Source organism: Pseudorca crassidens, chromosome 10 (genome assembly GCF_039906515.1).
Source record: "Pseudorca crassidens isolate mPseCra1 chromosome 10, mPseCra1.hap1, whole genome shotgun sequence".
Classification (NCBI taxonomy): Eukaryota; Metazoa; Chordata; class Mammalia; order Artiodactyla; family Delphinidae; genus Pseudorca; species Pseudorca crassidens.
Genome location: NC_090305.1, coordinates 106281596 through 106298612, shown reverse-complemented (window position 1 = coordinate 106298612; position 17017 = coordinate 106281596). Strand labels below are relative to the sequence as shown.

At 56.5% G+C, this 17017-nt stretch overlaps 1 protein-coding gene across 6 annotated transcripts in view; it reads right to left on the bottom strand.

The window, feature by feature from the left end:
- MGLL (monoglyceride lipase) overlaps positions 1-17017 on the bottom strand; it is a 276564-nt gene that overhangs the window by 14784 nt on the left and 244763 nt on the right. For 4 of the 6 annotated variants that reach the window (XM_067755704.1, XM_067755703.1, XM_067755702.1 and 1 more), the window contains 3 exons: positions 11880-12016; positions 10555-10665; positions 2939-3028 (listed from right to left, as the gene is read on the bottom strand). In XM_067755704.1, coding sequence (XP_067611805.1) covers positions 2939-3028; positions 10555-10665; positions 11880-12016 — 338 coding nt within the window. The remainder of the gene's footprint in view (positions 1-2938; positions 3029-10554; positions 10666-11879; positions 12017-17017) is intronic. The other 2 variants (XM_067755705.1, XM_067755701.1) reach the window with 1 other exon arrangement.

Sequence of the window (17017 nt, the reverse complement as noted above, 5' to 3'; positions counted from 1 at the left end):
GGCTCGTTCTCCATGCCAAGGACTGGAAGCTCCTGCTTCCTATTTATTCCAGCCCGAGTCCACCCTCCGAGTCTTCCCAGCAGGGGAATTTATGAGTGCTTCTGAAGAGTCATCCCGCTTACCCGACCGGGCAGAAACCTGATACAGGCTGGTGTGCCACCACGGACGGGGGCGGGGATGAGCGCACAAGGGGAGGCTGCATGCTGGGTATTCGCCCAGACTCTGCTGTTTTCATAAGGCCTTCAGTGAAATTGCCATTATTTCAGAAAGGAGATAAAAGCTCTGAAATTTGCTACTTTCAAACAATGAGGGCTCGGAATCATCTCATTACCTTTCTTTCCTTCCCTTTTGCCCACGTGGTTTCAGGTGGTGAGATAAACAATTCGGATTTGCACCTCGATGTTTCCTCTCAAAGGGAGGTCCCTCCTCCAGCCCACTGCTGTCCTAGCACAGCTGCCACACAGATCAGTGGTTTTTCTGGAAATTGCACGTTTGAGCCAGAGCCATTATTTGGCCGCGGCAGGTGGAGGAGGCCCTGCCCACACGACTCCCCTCACAAGCGATCCTGCACACACAGCGATGGTCTCCAGCCGCGGGCCGTGTGGACCAGTAATTACAAAGCAGGAGAGAGAGCTTCACGCTCGCAAATAAATACTAGCTGGGAGGAGGCGTCCCAGCAGAGACCTTTGAATCAAAGGCTTCGGGTCCCAGCTCTGCCCCTGACTGGCTGTGTAACCTCGGACAAATTATGCAACCTCCGAGCTTCGGTTTCCTCACCTCGGAAATGGGGTTAATATTGATCTCACTCATGTCATGACTGGCTTCGGTCTTTCTGGGTCCTAACACTGTGCCTTCTCACCACACAGATCTGCCTTTTGGAATGAAAATCTTCTTCCTTTACTCAAATGTCCTTGACCCTGGTGGGTCAAATTTGGCCCCAGGACATAGGTTTGGGAGTTACTGCTTTTAAAATTAGATTGGGGACTTCCCCGGCGGTCCAGTGGCTAAGACTCTGCGCTCCCAATGCAGGGGGCGGGGGGCACGGGTTCGATCCCTGGTCAGGGAACTAGATCCCGGATGCCGCAACTAAAGATCCTGCGTGCTGCAACTGAGACCCGGCACAGCCAAATAAATAAATATTTTAAAAAATAGATTAAATTCAAATTCAAATGGAATGTGGACGACTGGGCGGACTGGCCCACCTCAGGCTCCCCGCACAGGGCCCACACAAGCCAGATTCATAAACAGCCGGCCCTCGGAGGCCTGGGTTTTGACCCCTGATCGGGAATGTCCCCTCCTACACGTTAGGCACGATCCCCATTTAGCTGCCTGCTCTCTGAGTGGCTCTAAGGGCCAGGAGGCCATATTTTATAATGAAGCCAGAGTCCGACGGCTCCAGCCCCAAGGAAGCGGGGGAGGCCACTGGGATGCCAGGCACCCGCTCCACTTTCCAGGGTCCGTGGGCAGCCAGCAACTCCCTGGTTTCAAACTCCTGACACAAGATGGGAGGCTGAGGCAGGAGAGCAGCACAGTGATGTGCTCAACCCTGAGGACCATCCCTTCCAGGTGCCCAGGGTGCCGCCTGTCCACTGGGTTGTTGCCCCCCAGACAGAGCGGGCTGGGGACCCGCTGACCTAAGCTCTGAGGCTAGTCCCATCAGCGGGTGACCCCAGGCATGTGCCTGCGTATGGGGAGCCTCAGTCTGCTCCCCCGCGATACGGGAGCTGTGCATGGGTGAGCACGTGACACAAGCCTGGCACGGAGCATAAGGGCCCCGTCACAGGAGGGGATGAGGTGCCGGCCCTTCACTATAGGGGAGGGGCTTGGTCCGCTGAGCAGCACCTTCACAGACCAACCCCGGTCTCTGCATGGACCTGGTGTCAAGGCGCACCGTCGTTCATGCTGAACCCTGGGGTCTGGTCCCAGAGGGGGTGACGGTGACATCGCACAACCCCCGGCGTATCTGCCTGAGGCCGCCTCACCCTGCACGCGACACCTCCTGGGCTGGTTTTGCTTCCACAGAGGGCAGCGAGCTCTGCTTGAGGGCAGTAGCCCACCCCCGGCACAGCGGTGCCTCCTGACCTGCCCTCAGTTTACCCCTTGCCGCTCACCTCTACACTGTGGCCGAAGCAAACTACCGGCTGTTCTGCAAACAGGCTCTTCGTGCCGAGATCGTCACCCGTGCTGTTCCCTCTGCCACGAACCCCTTCCTCTGATCCCCCTCCGGCTCCCAACCCAGTGGACACGTGGCCTGGCCTGAATCCATTCTTCCATCCTCGATCCTATCCACCCCGCCCCTCAACAGAACTGCCCTTCTCTGCTCTCAGGCCACGAGGTTGGGTAGGACTGATGCCGCCCGCTTTCCTGGACCAGTAACCCAGACTGTCGGCCAGTAAGAACCAGCCCTGAGACGTCTGCTGGGAAGAGGTGCGGCCTTTCCACTGCAGTTGCTCATGTAAAGCTGCTGGTGGTCAGCTTTGCCTCCACTTGGGGAGAATTTGGTTGGGAATGAGGCCAAACCAGGGGACATGAGAGGTGGGGAGAGAGATGGTGAACAACACCCTGAGCCCCTGGACCCAGCCATGCCTGAAGCCTTTAGTTACACTCACCAGTAAATCCCTCTTTTTGCTCAAATCACTTTGAGTTGGGTTTCTGTCACTTACAACCAAAAGAGACCTGGCTGATACACACAGAGTTTCATCTGGTCAGCTCCTCTGCACACGTGGGTACAGCTCAGGCAGCACCGCCACCCACTCCTTCCCACCCAATCCTGAAGCCAGACAGCGTCTCACACATCTTCAAGTCCCCGTCACCTCGCACAGAGCCTTGGCTGGATAGTGGTAAACGCCGAGGCAGAGCTAACGCCTGCATTTCCCCCCGGGGCTGCTGCCTTCCCCCCCACCAGCCCCAGCTGCCCCAGGTCTTCAGACAGACTCACCTCTGTCTTATTCCGTGAGAGCGTGCTGCTGTCGATCCGGCCCAGGGACACATTCGGCAGGACAAGGTTGAGGACTTTCACAGCAAGGACCTAGGTGGGAGAGGTGAGTGCAGGGTGAGTGCAGTGGGACCCCCACCCAGCTGCCCTCGGGGCCAGCTCAGGAGAGGGACACCCAGACTGGACCTCAGCCAGGCCTGGTCCCGGGCTGGGCACCCGAGGACCCTCCTCTCTCCGACCAGACGGCCTCACTGGTCTGGCTCTGGGCCCCTGTGGGTGAGCCGGGCGAGGGGAGGCCGTGCGGTGACAGCGGGACACCACGTGTGTTTTTTGCTGACCCTGATTCTGTGCAGTTACCCTCCCTAGATCCCTCATGGGTCATGATTTTGAATGATGTGCAGGACCTCCTAGCTGAGTGCTTGTGCACGAGCACCTCTCAGAGGACCTTCAAAAACACAGCAGGAGCAGATGCACCCAGTCACCCGAGATGAGGCAGGACACGCTCTGATCCGGAAGCGCCTGCTGACTGTCTTGGGGCACAAACAGTCACTGGGCCGATTAGACACGGCGCTGAGGGAGACACCGATCTGACTGCTGGTTGTGTGGCCCCAGGTGTGTGGATGGAGCTGCACATCACTGAGCCTGTCCCCTTAGCTCCCCACGGGACCACTGTGAGCAAAGGCACCGGCACACGGGAGGTGCTCAACGCGTGCTCCTTGAACATGGTCCTGGCTCAGGTCCAGGCCTTCCCACCCCCTCCTGCTGGATCTGGTGTTTACCCAGGAAAAGCGTGAACCTGGATCTCACACGTCTGCCTGCAGAGGGGGGCTGTTCCCGTTTCTGGGCTGTGCAGACACCCGGGGATGAAAGATGCTATTTCAAAAGCGAGCTGAGAAACGCTGAAATTAGAATTGCACGGAAGGTGGCGAGCATGAATCCTCGGTCTGCGCGGAGGGCGCGTGTCACAGAGCCGACAGGTGCTGCCTCTTGGCACCCTGCATCGCGGGAGGGCACACACATCCACTCAGTGACAACCCCTGGGTGTGCTGGGCACGGTCCCAGGTGCCCAGTCTTTTAATCTGGACACAAATGCTGTGAGGTGAGGGTTTACCCTCGTGTAACAGACGAGGACACTGTCTGTTACACAGAGGCTCAGTGCCACTGCACACGGCCAGCTGGAAGTGGGCAGGGGCCTGGGATGCAGCTGCCCTTTCCCTTCCAGCAACAGTGGCCCAAGGGCAACGTTATTAGGGAAAACGACGTGGATCCCAAAGCTTGTAGAACTGGTCCTAGACTTTCCGCTGTCCTTGATGCCCTGCCACGGCCTCCTGAAGGACACGGAGCCGCTCAGCTGACTCCATGTGTGACCCTGCCAGGCCCAGGAGTCTGGGGAGGCCGTGTGCGATGCAACCAGACCCTGCTGCCCACTTTGGCCCGTCTGCCTGCCTCGTCCAGCACGGACTCCTCAAGGACACGGCTCTTCCTCGGCAAGTAGCTTCCTACCCACTCCCCGATCAGATAGCCGACGGCAGGAAGAGGCCCAGGGACACATCGCCTGGGCACCTGCCCCGTGGCAGGCGTGAAGGCAGAGACTGTACAGGGCCCACTCCACTGTCCAAGCCGGGCACCGTTTCTGCGTGGACGCGGGCCCGCTGCCAGCTGTTCGTGGAGGGTCAGACTCACCTTCACCCTTGCGGTCTCTGCTCCCACCATGGGCACCTCTCAACCCAAACATTCACACCCCAAAGTGCCAAGGCCTCTACCCCAGGAAGAGACACTGACAGCTCAGGCTCCACGAGGATCAGGCGAGGAGGGCTGAGACGCATGCCGTCCTCATTCTAGTTTCCCGGTGGGGGGGGGGGGGTGGGCACGAGGCAGCCAGGGGAGACGCTGCCTCTAGGAGAGGGCCACAGGGAAACCTGCCCTGGCCTCCGTCCCTGAGCATGTGGTCTTCTCTGCATCACTAACAGGAACTCTGCGCAGCCACGGGAAGCTGCAAGAGCCTCACGGGAAGAAAAGAGGAAGAGAGCCATTTCTGGGCAAGCATTTGCTTTACGAAAACAACAGTGCAAGGGTCCGGTCCCTGGAGGGACCAGGTAATGCACAGCAGTCCGGCTGCCCCCTCACCTTCCTGTCCCAGTAGAATCGCCGAGGTCCGGCGGGGCCTCTCCTGCTGCAGTTCCGACAGGCTATGGCCCTGAGCCCCTGGTCTCCACAGAAGACGGCGCTTGGTTTTGAAGTCCTGTTCCCTGCACCCCGCTGGTGTACTGGCAGCGGGCGTGGCCCCCGTCAGGCCCTGTCCCTTCCTGATGTTCCATGACCCCTGCTCTACATGTGGTCCTCAGACCAGCAGCACCGGCAGCTGCCAGGGATCAGGCTCTGCATTTTCACGGGACCCCCGGCGTTCGTGTGTGCCCTGAAGGTGGAGGGGCAGGTAGCCTGAGTCAGAGAAGCACCACCCTAAGAGGTTCTGCCTGACCTGCTCTGAGCTGTGGCCCAGGTGGTGCAGTGTCCCCAACCCCCACAGTGTAGGACCAGGGACACGGACACACCTAATGTGTAAGCCTCTCTTTCAAAGGAGTCACAGTGAGACATCTTTGCACCACCCTGACCCTCAGCTCTTTTTCTAAACCAGCAGAGTAAATTCTGGCCACATTTCCAACAAGACTCAACTGGGTAGAGACAAACCTTTGATGGCAATAATGTCACAGCTAAAACAATCAGGTGTTTCTTAGCCTTTTCCCCACAAACACCAGAGGAGGAAAAGAGGCGGCACGTGGGGAAGGATGCTCTGAACGGCTGCTCGACACACTCACTTTCCCTGCTGCTCTCTTAGGGTTGGTCTTTTTCATTAGCTTTTCCGTTAGGAAACGGAGCAGCGGGAGTGGTGGATCAAGGAAGACGAGGTTCAGGAGGGGTGCTGAGGTCGCGTGGTGAGGAGGCGGGGGGTCGGAGGGAGCCCAGCAGACCCCACGCCCGAAAGAGCGATTTGTCCAGGCTGCTGCTGCTTCCTGCCATCATCTCCCCCAGCGCCGTCCACCGCGAGAGCCCCGCACCTGTGCCCACGGGAAGAAGAGTGAGGGGCAGTGCCTCACCCAAAGGGAGTGGGATGCAAGACACTGCATCTTGATGCCATTCTGAGCAAGCGTTCCGAACTCTTCGGACAACCCTGCAGGGGCGCTGGAGAGAGCCCCAGATCCAGCTCAGGAGAGGGGCAACCCCTGCCGGGCCCCCTGGAGGAGAGACCCCACCCTCATCGTGACTCCAACAGGCTAAGTCAGGTCTGTGCCACCACACAGGTCCCAGGGACCCCGACTCAACGGGGGCCCCAGGGCATGTCGCCTGAGGACAATTTGGGGGCCGAGACCCATGACGACTTACACACAGTCACTGGACCCCAGCCCTGGAAAGGGAAGGTAATGAAGTGGGGGAATCGGTCCTGGAGACTCAGAGCTGGGCAAAGTGGGATTCGAACTGTGGTTCTGAATCCCAGAGAAGGTCTACGATCCTCCGTGTCTCCATTTCTAAAATGGAGAAAATGAAACGGTTTGAAGGGCTGCTAGGAGGCTGCGTGACACCTAATTCCTCCAGAGCTCGTCCCTAACCGCCCTCTGGTTTCCGGCCCCAAGGAGAAGCTCCACCAACACTCCTCGGTCGACTGAGCAAACGCTGATGTCATTCAGAGCGGGGACCCCAGGCAGGAGGTGACCTGCGGAACCAGGTGACAGCTGGAGCCCCGAACTACCTCAGCGACAAAAGAGGATGACTCTCCCGGAAGTGAGGTCCACCCCCGACAAGCAAGCGAGCGGACGGCCACGTATCCTTGGCCTGCCCTTGGGGCGCCCCTGGGTTAACTGCAGCCCCATCGCTTTAAGTGCTCGTGACTTGCACAAATGCCTCTATTGATCCAAGGTTTTAATGGCTCCCGAAGATCATTTTTAAGCTTCTGCCACTAAAAGACTTGACACGAGGGAAGTAATTACACTCACTTTTATACAGCAGCTCAACAGGCTGACCCACGCACAGGAGGCCAGAAGTGCAGGCCTCCGTGGGCGCAGGAGTGCATGGCCGGGGCACAGCCCAGAGTTTCTGGGGTGGGGGAGAGTGCGCCTCCCGGCAGACGACAGGAAGCCCGCACGCCTTACAGAGGTAACAACACACCTGGTGCATCGCTGCTGCCAGATTCAGGGGCCGGTTTATGACCCAGCTAAGCCCTGACTCCTGAGGCTAATTTTACCTGAAGTTTGAATGAGTGGCCACTCCCCAGACCCCTTCCGTGTCCCTTCTCCACCCCCTGCTCCAGGGCCTTCCGGACTCCGGAAGCAGAAGAGTGACATTCAGAGGGGAGGTGGGCTAGAGTTGATCCAGGGCAGTTTCGGGGTGAAGGGAACATCCTGCCACGCCTGCCGCCTGAGCCAGAGCTCACGCTGACCTTCAGTGAGACAATCAGCCTCGTTTCCTCGTCTGTAAACGGGAACGGGGTGGTGACGGAGGGGAAATAAGATGGTACGTGTCTGGCATGAGTGCTTGGTATACAGCGGCCCCTCAAGCCCCACCTGGCCAGGTGCCCTGGTTGGCGGGCGGGGCGGGGGTGGGGGTGGGGGTGGAGAAGCATCCGGAAGCACTGGGATGGCTCCTGCATCTCGGACCTGACCCCAGGGGACAACCTCCAGGCAACAGGCAGAGAAGGTCATTTAGAGGATTACCCTCTGGGCAGCCTGAGTCCCCGCCCTGACCCCGGGCAGAAATCCAGGGGGATGTCGGGGTTTTCCCCAGAGAAAGGACTGGGTTAACCTGCAGCCCCTCCTGCGTGTCGCCCCGGGACAAGGCCTGGCAAGCTCAGGGTGTGACACCTGTTCCCAAGCGTTCCCCTGTGTGCCCAGGGCTGGCTGCAGTGCTGCCTTCCCCAGAGCATGCCTGGGGGCATGAGACAATCCCCAGGAAACCTCCCATTAACCACTGAGACTTGTTCTGATGCACAGGACTTCTGTTTCTGAATTTCTCCTGCTCCCACCACGATCTGAACACAGACAGCATTTGGGACCAGGAGACTCTGTCCTCCTTGTCTGTTCCCCAGGCTAAATATACCCCAGCTTGTTGAAAATGGAGTAAGAACCAGATGTGCAGGATCTGGGCGGGGGGGGGGTCTGGCATTCTCACGTTTGGAGCGGGGAGCTGTCATCTTCCACAAGCCCGTCTGTGCTCCAAGCCTTGGGTATCTCACGCTGGCTGGCTATAATGATTTTCAAAATCTCTCCATCAGGAACTGGCTGCCATGAAACAAACCTCTGACCTGTCAAGGAGCCTCGCTCTGGGAGAAGAGTCACAGAATAGGACACTGCCCTGTGCTCTGTGCCCTGACAGTGTGACTCTACCCAGGGAAGGGGCCCCTCCTCCCCTCAGCCAGGGTGGTCTCCAGGAGGCTGTCTGTCTTTGGGGTCCGTAAGAGTGAACCACTGGGAAGACCCAAAGGCCAGTCAGTGGGGCCTCACCTGACCCAGGGCCATCCCCATAGGGTGCCTCACCTGACCCAGGGCCATCCCTGCAGGGGGGCCTCACCTGACCCAGGGCCATCTGTGCAGGGTGCCTCACCTGACCCAGGGCCATCCCTGCAGGGGGGCCTCACCTGACCCAGGGCCATCCCTGCAGGGGGGCCTCACCTGACCCAGGCCCATCCCTGCAGGGGGGCCTCACCTGACCCAGGGCCATCCCTGCAGGGGGGCCTCACCTGACCCAGGGCCATCCCTGCAGGGGGGACTCACCTGACCCAGGGCCATCCCTGCAGGGGGGACTCACCTGACCCAGGGCCATCCCCCTTGGGCCTCACCTGACCCGAGGCCTGCAGCGAGGCCTTTCCTAGTCCTATGCGCCAAGAGGTATCACAAAGAAAAATGACCAAACTAAACCCCACCCACAAAAACAAACAGGCCACCAAAAGAACAAAACAGGAAGCACAGAGAGCGTGTTCCCACGTGTGTGAAACACAGGGACCCACAGTGGTGTGCGCACCCGCAGAGATGCACAAACTCTGCTACGTGGCTGCCCGCCTGCAACCGTGAGGAGACTCCACTCATGCCCTTTCCCCCTCTCACATTTTGAACCGTATAGATACATTATTTTAAGCATGTGTCAATTAAATTTTAAACAACGATTCCGTGAGACTCCTTCAGAAGGCTGTCAGGCGAGACGTGGAGGGTAACCCCGTGGTCCGGGGGTGGCAGACGAATCACAGAACGTCAGTCAGAACTGCCGAAGCCCGGAGCAGCGACAGACTTCACGGGGAGGATGTGTCCTCTGGTCTGGGGGCAACGGGCAATCTCATTTGTCTCGGTTAATGAGAGGAGACTTGCATCCCCCCGGGGACAGCCGGCTCCTGATTTGACAAGGTGATCTATTAGCGGCAGGCTCGGAAGGTCACGCTGGTGGCCTTGCCCAGAAGTTCCCCCTTTGCCAGTGACTTGGGGGAAAGCCTGTGGGCTCCACTTTGGGGCCCAGCTGCCCTGATCCCCTGGTGCACTTCATCCTGGACTCTTCCCAAAGGGAAAACGTCCACTTTCTTCTCTGGGGAAACACCCCTGATGGGGAGAGGAGAGGACAGCCCCAGATCCCAGTCGACCACACTGGGGTGGACCTGGAGAGTCGCTCGTCCCTTCCAAGCCTCAGTCGTCCCGACCGTAAAGCGCAGGCCTCGACCTCTCCCGGGGTGAGGGTGGGAGCCGAGGGAGACGATTCACCTGTGAGCCCAGCACGTGCCCGACACTGGGCAGAACGAATCACGAATCAAAGCGTGCGGCGCGCCGTGGGGACCCCCTTTTTGAAATCCTGGTCTTGCTTACTCTACTCGGACCAGGACCACTGAATGACCCTGACCCACTCACTGCCTCACTCACCCCTCGTGCTCCTTTGAGAGTCCTGAGAACTGGCTCGGGGGCAGCAGTGTCCCCCAGCGACCGGGAGAGACTGACCGTTGCTCAGGGACACTCGGGGCTGGGATTCCCCACCCTCACCGGGTTACCCGTCTCTGAAACCTCAGGTCCATAATGTGTCAACAACCCGGCAGCCCTGCTGAGGCCACGAGTCCCATCTCCTTCCTCAGGGGGAGGAGGCCCAGCTCAACGCGGGAACCACTGGGTTGCGCCGCGTGGAACATTACAGCCAGGAAAACAGAATGGAGGATCCGACAGGTCAGAGATGAAAGTGCTCAGGGATGGAAAGTACTACAGCCAAGGCGCCGGCGCTGTCCCGTTAGCAACTGCCTGCAGCTCCGCGTCCGCATGCCGTGGCCGATGCTGGCCAACGGTCCCCGGAAACGAGCTCCAGCCCAGCACGTGGCTTGTTAACAGAGGCCCCTTCGCTGGATTCCTAACCCGCGTAACCTTTCCTCCTCCTAACGTTCACCAGAGAAACATGCACAAGCAGGAAGCCATTTTTCTTTTGCCTTTGGGAAAAAAAGTACCTGACTTGAGAAACTACAGGATTCCAGGGACAACAATGCTTGCTACTTGTCCAAACCTTATCACAATCGTGGGAGAAGCCCTTTCCCCCAGACTCTAGCTGTGAACGGACGCCCCGGGGCCAGGGAAGCTGCAGGAGTCTCATGGAACCGGAAGTCCGTTTACCTTGAAAGTCGTGGCAGACTCGGGACTGGCGAGAACCAGCGGGGAGATGAGAACCATGCCGGAGAAGTGGCCGGGCCTCTCTGCGGCCGTGAGGATGGTGATGGCGCCCCCCTGCAATGAGAACGGGCCGCATGTGGGTGTGGGCGTCGCCAGCGTGGGCTCTTAGCCGCCCCATCGCGGGTGTCCTGCTGGGCTGCAGTCCCGGCCCAGAGCCCCAAGGACGGTACCTTGGAATAGACACCCTCAAATGTTGGATAAACTAGACCTGCAATTACTTGCTTTCACATGTTTTTTCCTCCGGGTTTTCCAACAGCAAACATTTCAGGGAGATCTAAATAAGGTTCCTGCTTGTGGGCTGCAAGTTAAACAATAACATGTTTCTATTTCATTTCAAGCCCAAAGCTGGCAGACTCCCAACTCACCCATTCCGTCAGCCTTAACACGAGATCTGAACAAATCTGATGATAAGAAGAGACTGCTACCCTTTTTCTGTTTTCCTGGTTCAGTAAAGGTCCCAGAAATGTAGGTTCCAAGAAGAATAGTTAGAGAGCGCGGGTGGTGCTGAAGGCGTGCGGCCCTGGCTGTCTGCTGAAGCTGAAGGTGACCTGCACCCAGGGCTGACACCACACACGCTCACGAGGGCCAGGCAGGTAACAGACGCGCAGGAACAGAGCCCGGCAGTGACCGGGCTGGAAGGGAGGGAAAAGTCACCCAGCTTTCAAAACCAAGCAGCTCAAAACGTTCTTTGCCAGCCACTGGGGCGGGGGTCTAGAGGCGGATCCGGCCTGCATGCTGCCAGCTTGAGAGCCCTGATCTATACATTATAGTTGGCTGATCCTTAGGGGGTTAATGGATTTAAAAGGTGAAAGGGATTTGCAATGACCTTGAAGGACTTGTTTCCTCTGGAACCCCATCCTAATTCCCATGTGCACTGTGTGACTCTGAAACGGGCAGGACGCATAGGACCTCTGTTTCTCCACAGGCTGACTGAGGGGCCCTCCTGCCCTGAGACGCGCCCGCGGCCGTGCAGGGAGAAGTACCCTTGGGGCCCCACCATGAAGTGGCGCCTTCCTGGCGCCTTGGGCCCTGGCAGGAAGGAACGGGCGGAGGTGAGCTTCTCTGGGGCTGCCTCCAAGATGCTGGCCCTCGTTTCCTGAGCATAAATTGTCTGGGAACTCCCAGAGGGGGCTGTGCTGGCCAGGCAGAGTGCGATGGGGCCAGAGGCAGGGCGGCCCCCTGCATCCCGGGACCCTCACCCTCCACCCACCGCAGGGCTGGGGCTGGGGCCCGGCCTGACTTAGAGGGCTCTTCCGTGGTCTACTCACCATGGAGTGGCCCAGGAGGAAGATGGGAAGCCCTGGGTGGTCCTTCTGCACAACGTCCACGTGCTGCAACACGTCCCTGATGAAAACCTGGAAGTCAGACACCACCATCCTCTCCCCCTCGCTCTGCCCGTGGCCAACTGGAAGAGAACAGGAAACAGAACCAGTTACCAGAGGCTGACTCCTGCCAAGCCCAGGGGTCTCCTCACGGAATTACAAGCCACTCTTTAGGGAGGACCCACCAAGCCCTTCCAAGAACTCTTGACCGTGGGAACTCTTCTCCCCCATTTTACAGACTAGGAAGTTGAAGCACAGAGAGGTTAAGGAACGTGCCGAAGATCACACAGCCAGAAGTCATAAGCCAGGATGTGAACATCACAAAGCCTGTCCACGCAGCCAGGATGCCTTCCTTGTGGCCGTATCCCAGGAAAAAAGAAAGGACAGGCACGTGGAGTCTCACTAGGCCTCGTTTCTCCCCAAGTGGCCAGAAACAAGACGGATGAGGCTTGGAATTCCCTGGGCTTTCCCAAGTCCTTGACCCTCGCAGTTGTGTTTCCAAGCGTTAGCTTTTCACCAGGTAAAGTGCTGCATCTTGTCACCTCCCTTTACAGCTCTTGGTGAAGACAGTGCGACAGACATAAGACAGTCAAGCGTACCTGCCAGAACCTTCTCAGCGAAGCAGCCGTAAAACTAGGTCATGCTCCCTCCCTCCTGGATTGTACTGCCCGTCCCATATCCGTGCTGTTCACTTCCCTGCGTTCTTTCTGAGGGTCCCTCCACGCTCCCCTCTCGGAGGGACGTCAGTCGCCATAGAAACCATGCAATGTGGGGGTTTGAAAACTGCAAACGAGGAGGAGCTCCCAGAGCACAAGGAAGCACAGCAAGCGGACCTGCCCAGAGCTGCAGTGACCATGCCGCCCGCTTCACGGACGGAGAGTGGAGGGGGTGCTCACAGCGGCTGGAACGGCTGGCCGCCCAGACCTCAAACTCGGAAACCCTCTGTGTGGTCAGACCCCGAACTCCTGTTTCCTACTGTCCGTCCCCCACGAGTGCCCATCGCACACAGCCTTCTGTCACCCTCTCAGCGGCACCCTCAGTCCCCTTAAACTCATTTTTATTTTTTTATTGTGGTAACACAGCATCTTCGCCATCTTCCAGTGCAAGCTCAGCAGTATCAAGCACGTTCACGCTGCTGCACAACCGTCGCCACCATATGCACGCCCAGAACCTTCCCACCTTCCTCAGACCAAAACCTCATGCTCCTGGCGCAGGCTGAACTGCGTCCCCCTTCCCCACTCCCTTCACGTGCTGAAGTCCTAATCCCCACAGCTCAGAACGTGACTGTATTTGGAGACAGGTCTTTAAAGACGTGATTAAGTTAAAATGAGGTCGCTGGGCTTGCCCCTAACCCAATCTGACTGGTGTCCTTTTAAGAGAAGGAGATTAGGACACAGACACACACAGAGGGACGCCCGTCTGCAAGCCCTGGGGAGAGGCCTCAGGAGGAACCAGCCCTGTCGACACCTTCATCTTGGACTTCCGGCCTCCAGAACTTTCAGAAAATAAATTGCTATCGTTTACGTCACTCAGCCTGGGGTACTTTGTTATGGCAGCCCAAGCTGACTGATACACCCACTAAACAATACTCCCCCTACCCCACCTCCCGTCCTTGGAAAACAGTTCAGTAATGAAATGGTCAGAGTATTATGTTTAATACTGCCATTTTAAAAAATAAATTTATTTATTTATTTATTTTATTTTTGGCTGCATTGGATCTTCGTTGCTGTGCGCGGGCTTTCTCTAGTTGCGGCAAGCAGGGGCTACTCTTCATTGTGGTGCACAGGCTTCTCATGGCGGTGGCTTCTCTCGTTGCGGAGCACGGGCTCTCGGCACGTGGGCTTCAGCAGTTGTGGCTCATGGGCTCCAGAGCGCAGGCTCAGTAGTTGTGGCGCACGGGCTTAGCTGCTCCGCAGCATGTGGGATCTTCCCCGACCAGGGCTCAAACCCACGTCCCCTGCACTGGCAGGCGGATTCTTAACCACCACGCCACCAGGAAAGCCCCAGAGTATTATGTTTAAAGTTCGAATTATTACAAATACGTGATCATTATTTTCTCTGTGTGCTTATGTTACTAATTTGATATACGATTAGTTTCAAAATAAATTTGTTCACAACTATAGATTTTGGTGTTTTACTTTTCATTTTCTTTTGTGAATATGTAAACATTTACCTGGCTCAAAAGTTAGAAAAATAAAAGAAAAGATTCATCCAGGGACATCTTGCTGCTGCTCCTGCCTCCTCTACCTCTCCCCTCTCACTCCCCATGGCTCATCATTTTAACTATTCTGTTTTTTCTTTCAAAGCAATTGTTTTTGCAAAAATAATTATCTTTTTTTTTTTTTTTTACATAGAAGGTAGCATGCTACAGACCCACCCTATTCGCGCCAGTTTTTTTCCCTTTTAACGTATTCTGGAGGTTATTTCATATCACAAACAGGCCAAGAGCTCTTCCTCTGCCTTAGGGCTGTGCAGTGCTCCTCTGTGTGGGCGGAGTACAGATTACTCTGGCCATCTCTCATCAAAACCCATTTGTGTGACATCCAACCTCTCGTTTATTAAACATCGGACTGTAACGAATCACTGGGAATGTTTATTCCATCTTTGTGAAGGTGTGCCTTCAGGGTGTATGTCTAGGTGGCAAGGTTGTTTGGTTGAAAGGTGCGTGCAGGTGCCATTTCAGTAGAAGTCACCCACTTGCCGTCCACGTGGGATGTGCTGGGTTGAATCTATCAGCCTCCCAACAAAGCAGGTCGTTCAGTGTTTGTATTCTTGCCCTTAAGACAGAGGAGAAAGTATAGGTCTAACATCTCCTTACATTTCAAGAGTCACTTGTATTTCTTTTCTGGTAAACTGAGAATTTCTGTCTTTGCTTGCAGGGTTTTGCATTTCTTGATATTTAAGAGCTCTTTGTATACGAGCTGGTCATCTGTGCTTTGACTTGATGTTGTGTTTAAGCTACAGAAGATTTTTATTTGAAAAACTTGTCAATCTTGGGACTTCCCATGTGCTGCATTGGTTAAGAATCCGCCTGCCAATGCAGGGGACACGGGTTTGATCCCTGGTCCGGGAGGATCCCACATGCCGTGGAACAACTAAGCCCATGCATCACAACTACTGAGCCTGTGCTCTAGAGCCCGTGAGCCACAACTACTGAAGTCTGCACGCCTAGGGCCCGTGCTCTGCAGCAGGAGAAGATGCCGCAATGAGAAGCCCATGCACCACAATGAAGAGTAGCCCCCGCTCGCCGCAACTAGAGAAAGCCCGCATGCAGCAACGAAGACCCAACGCAGCCAAAAATAAATAAATAAAAAATAAATTCATTTTAAAAAAAACAGCTTGAGCACCAGTTGCTTTAAAAAAAAAACCCTTAAAAATTATCAATCTTTTCTTTTTATTGCTTCTGAGTTTTGATTCTTAGTTATAAAAGCCTTCTCTACTCCAGGGGTATAAAGGAACTCAGCATTTTTTCGATGAGTTCCTTTATGGTTTCATTTCTTGTGGGCGGGGGGAAAACATATACATAACATAAAATTTACATTAACCTTTTTTTTTTTTTTTTTGGCCATGCCGCACGGCATGTGGGATCTTAGTTCCCCGACCAGGGATCAAACCCATGCCCCCTGCAGTGGAAGCGCTGAGTCTTACCCACTGGACAACCAGGAGGTCCTACATTAACCATTCTTAGGTGCACAGCTCAGTGGCATCAAGTACATTCACACTTCTGTGCAACCATCGCACCATCATCTCCAGATTTGGTTTCATTTTCTACATGTTAATCTTTGATCCACCTGCAGCTTATCGTGGTACCTGGTATGAGACACGATCTCTTTCCTGACGGTTCTTTTCCTCTTAAAATCGAGGTGAAGTTCACATAACACGATGTTAACCACTGGAAAGTGTGCCAATTCGGTGGCATTTTGTATATTCACAACGCTGTTCAACCACCTCTATCAAGTTCCTAAATGGTTCTTAATTGTTCTAGCGGAATTTATGAAGAAGTCCCTCATCACCTCACTGAACTGTGGCGCCCCCCCGATCCCATGTGAAGGTTCCCCTTTCACTGGAGCCTGGCCTGTTTCTGGAGGAGGGCTGCTCGGTTCTGCCGGCCTGCCTGCTCACAAGTCAGCCCCCGTGACGAGCGCGTTGCAGTGCTACCCGCCCCGGCCGCCCCGCAGGCCCTCCCGCGCTCCTTTCCACTGTCCCATGGCTGCCTCTCCCCGCGACGCACACTGTGCGACCCGCCCGCGCCTGCCCCCTCTCCCCGCTCTGGCACGCTCCTCCCAGAGCTGCAGATCCGCCTCGTGAACCCCTGGTCAGAAGAATCCCCCGACTGTCCTGTTGATCCTCAAACAGCTTCCAAAGTGGCTCCGCTCCCGGGTTTGATTCACCTTCTGAATCATTCAGGCTCAAAACAGGCCTGCTGTCTCTGACCTTCATTCTATCCTATGTCGAGCTGGTCCCCAAACCCTTCCAGATTTCTAGGTCCTCAGCCTCCTGGATCGGCCTGCTCCTTTGCATGCCTACGCCCCTAGCGGGGGGTGAGACGCTCCTCGCCTTTTCCCTGGCGACAGCTTCCCACCCAGCCCCCTGCCTGCCCTAACCACCTCTGCACCCCTCTGGAAGCTGCTCTGATCCTGCAGGGCTCAGAGTCTCCACTGTTTCAGAGCTTGGTCCGCGTGTGCCAGCCCAGTTTTCGGGGCCTCTGGTAAAGGCTCCTACTGGTCCTGCTCCCTCACTAGAAAGCACAATCGGAGCCACACTCACACACCCCCGCCCGCTGCCCCTCCAAGCACATCCACGCTTTTCTGCTGCGCCTCTCATGCAGCAGCCCCCTGCTGCGGGGCCCTCAGCCCTGCACCAGGCCAGGAGCAAACCCTCTAAGGCCCATCGCCACTCCTAACCCTTCCACGGAGTCAATTCCCTCCACACAGGTGCAAGTTTCCCCTTCCCCCCCAACCAGGTCTTGTCTCTATCACAGGTGAGCTGACCGGAGCTCCCCCCCCCTTCTCTCCTCCAGCACCACTCCTCCCCCATGGACCGAGGGGCCCTAGAGCCCGGCTGACAAGCAGCTCTGATGGGTG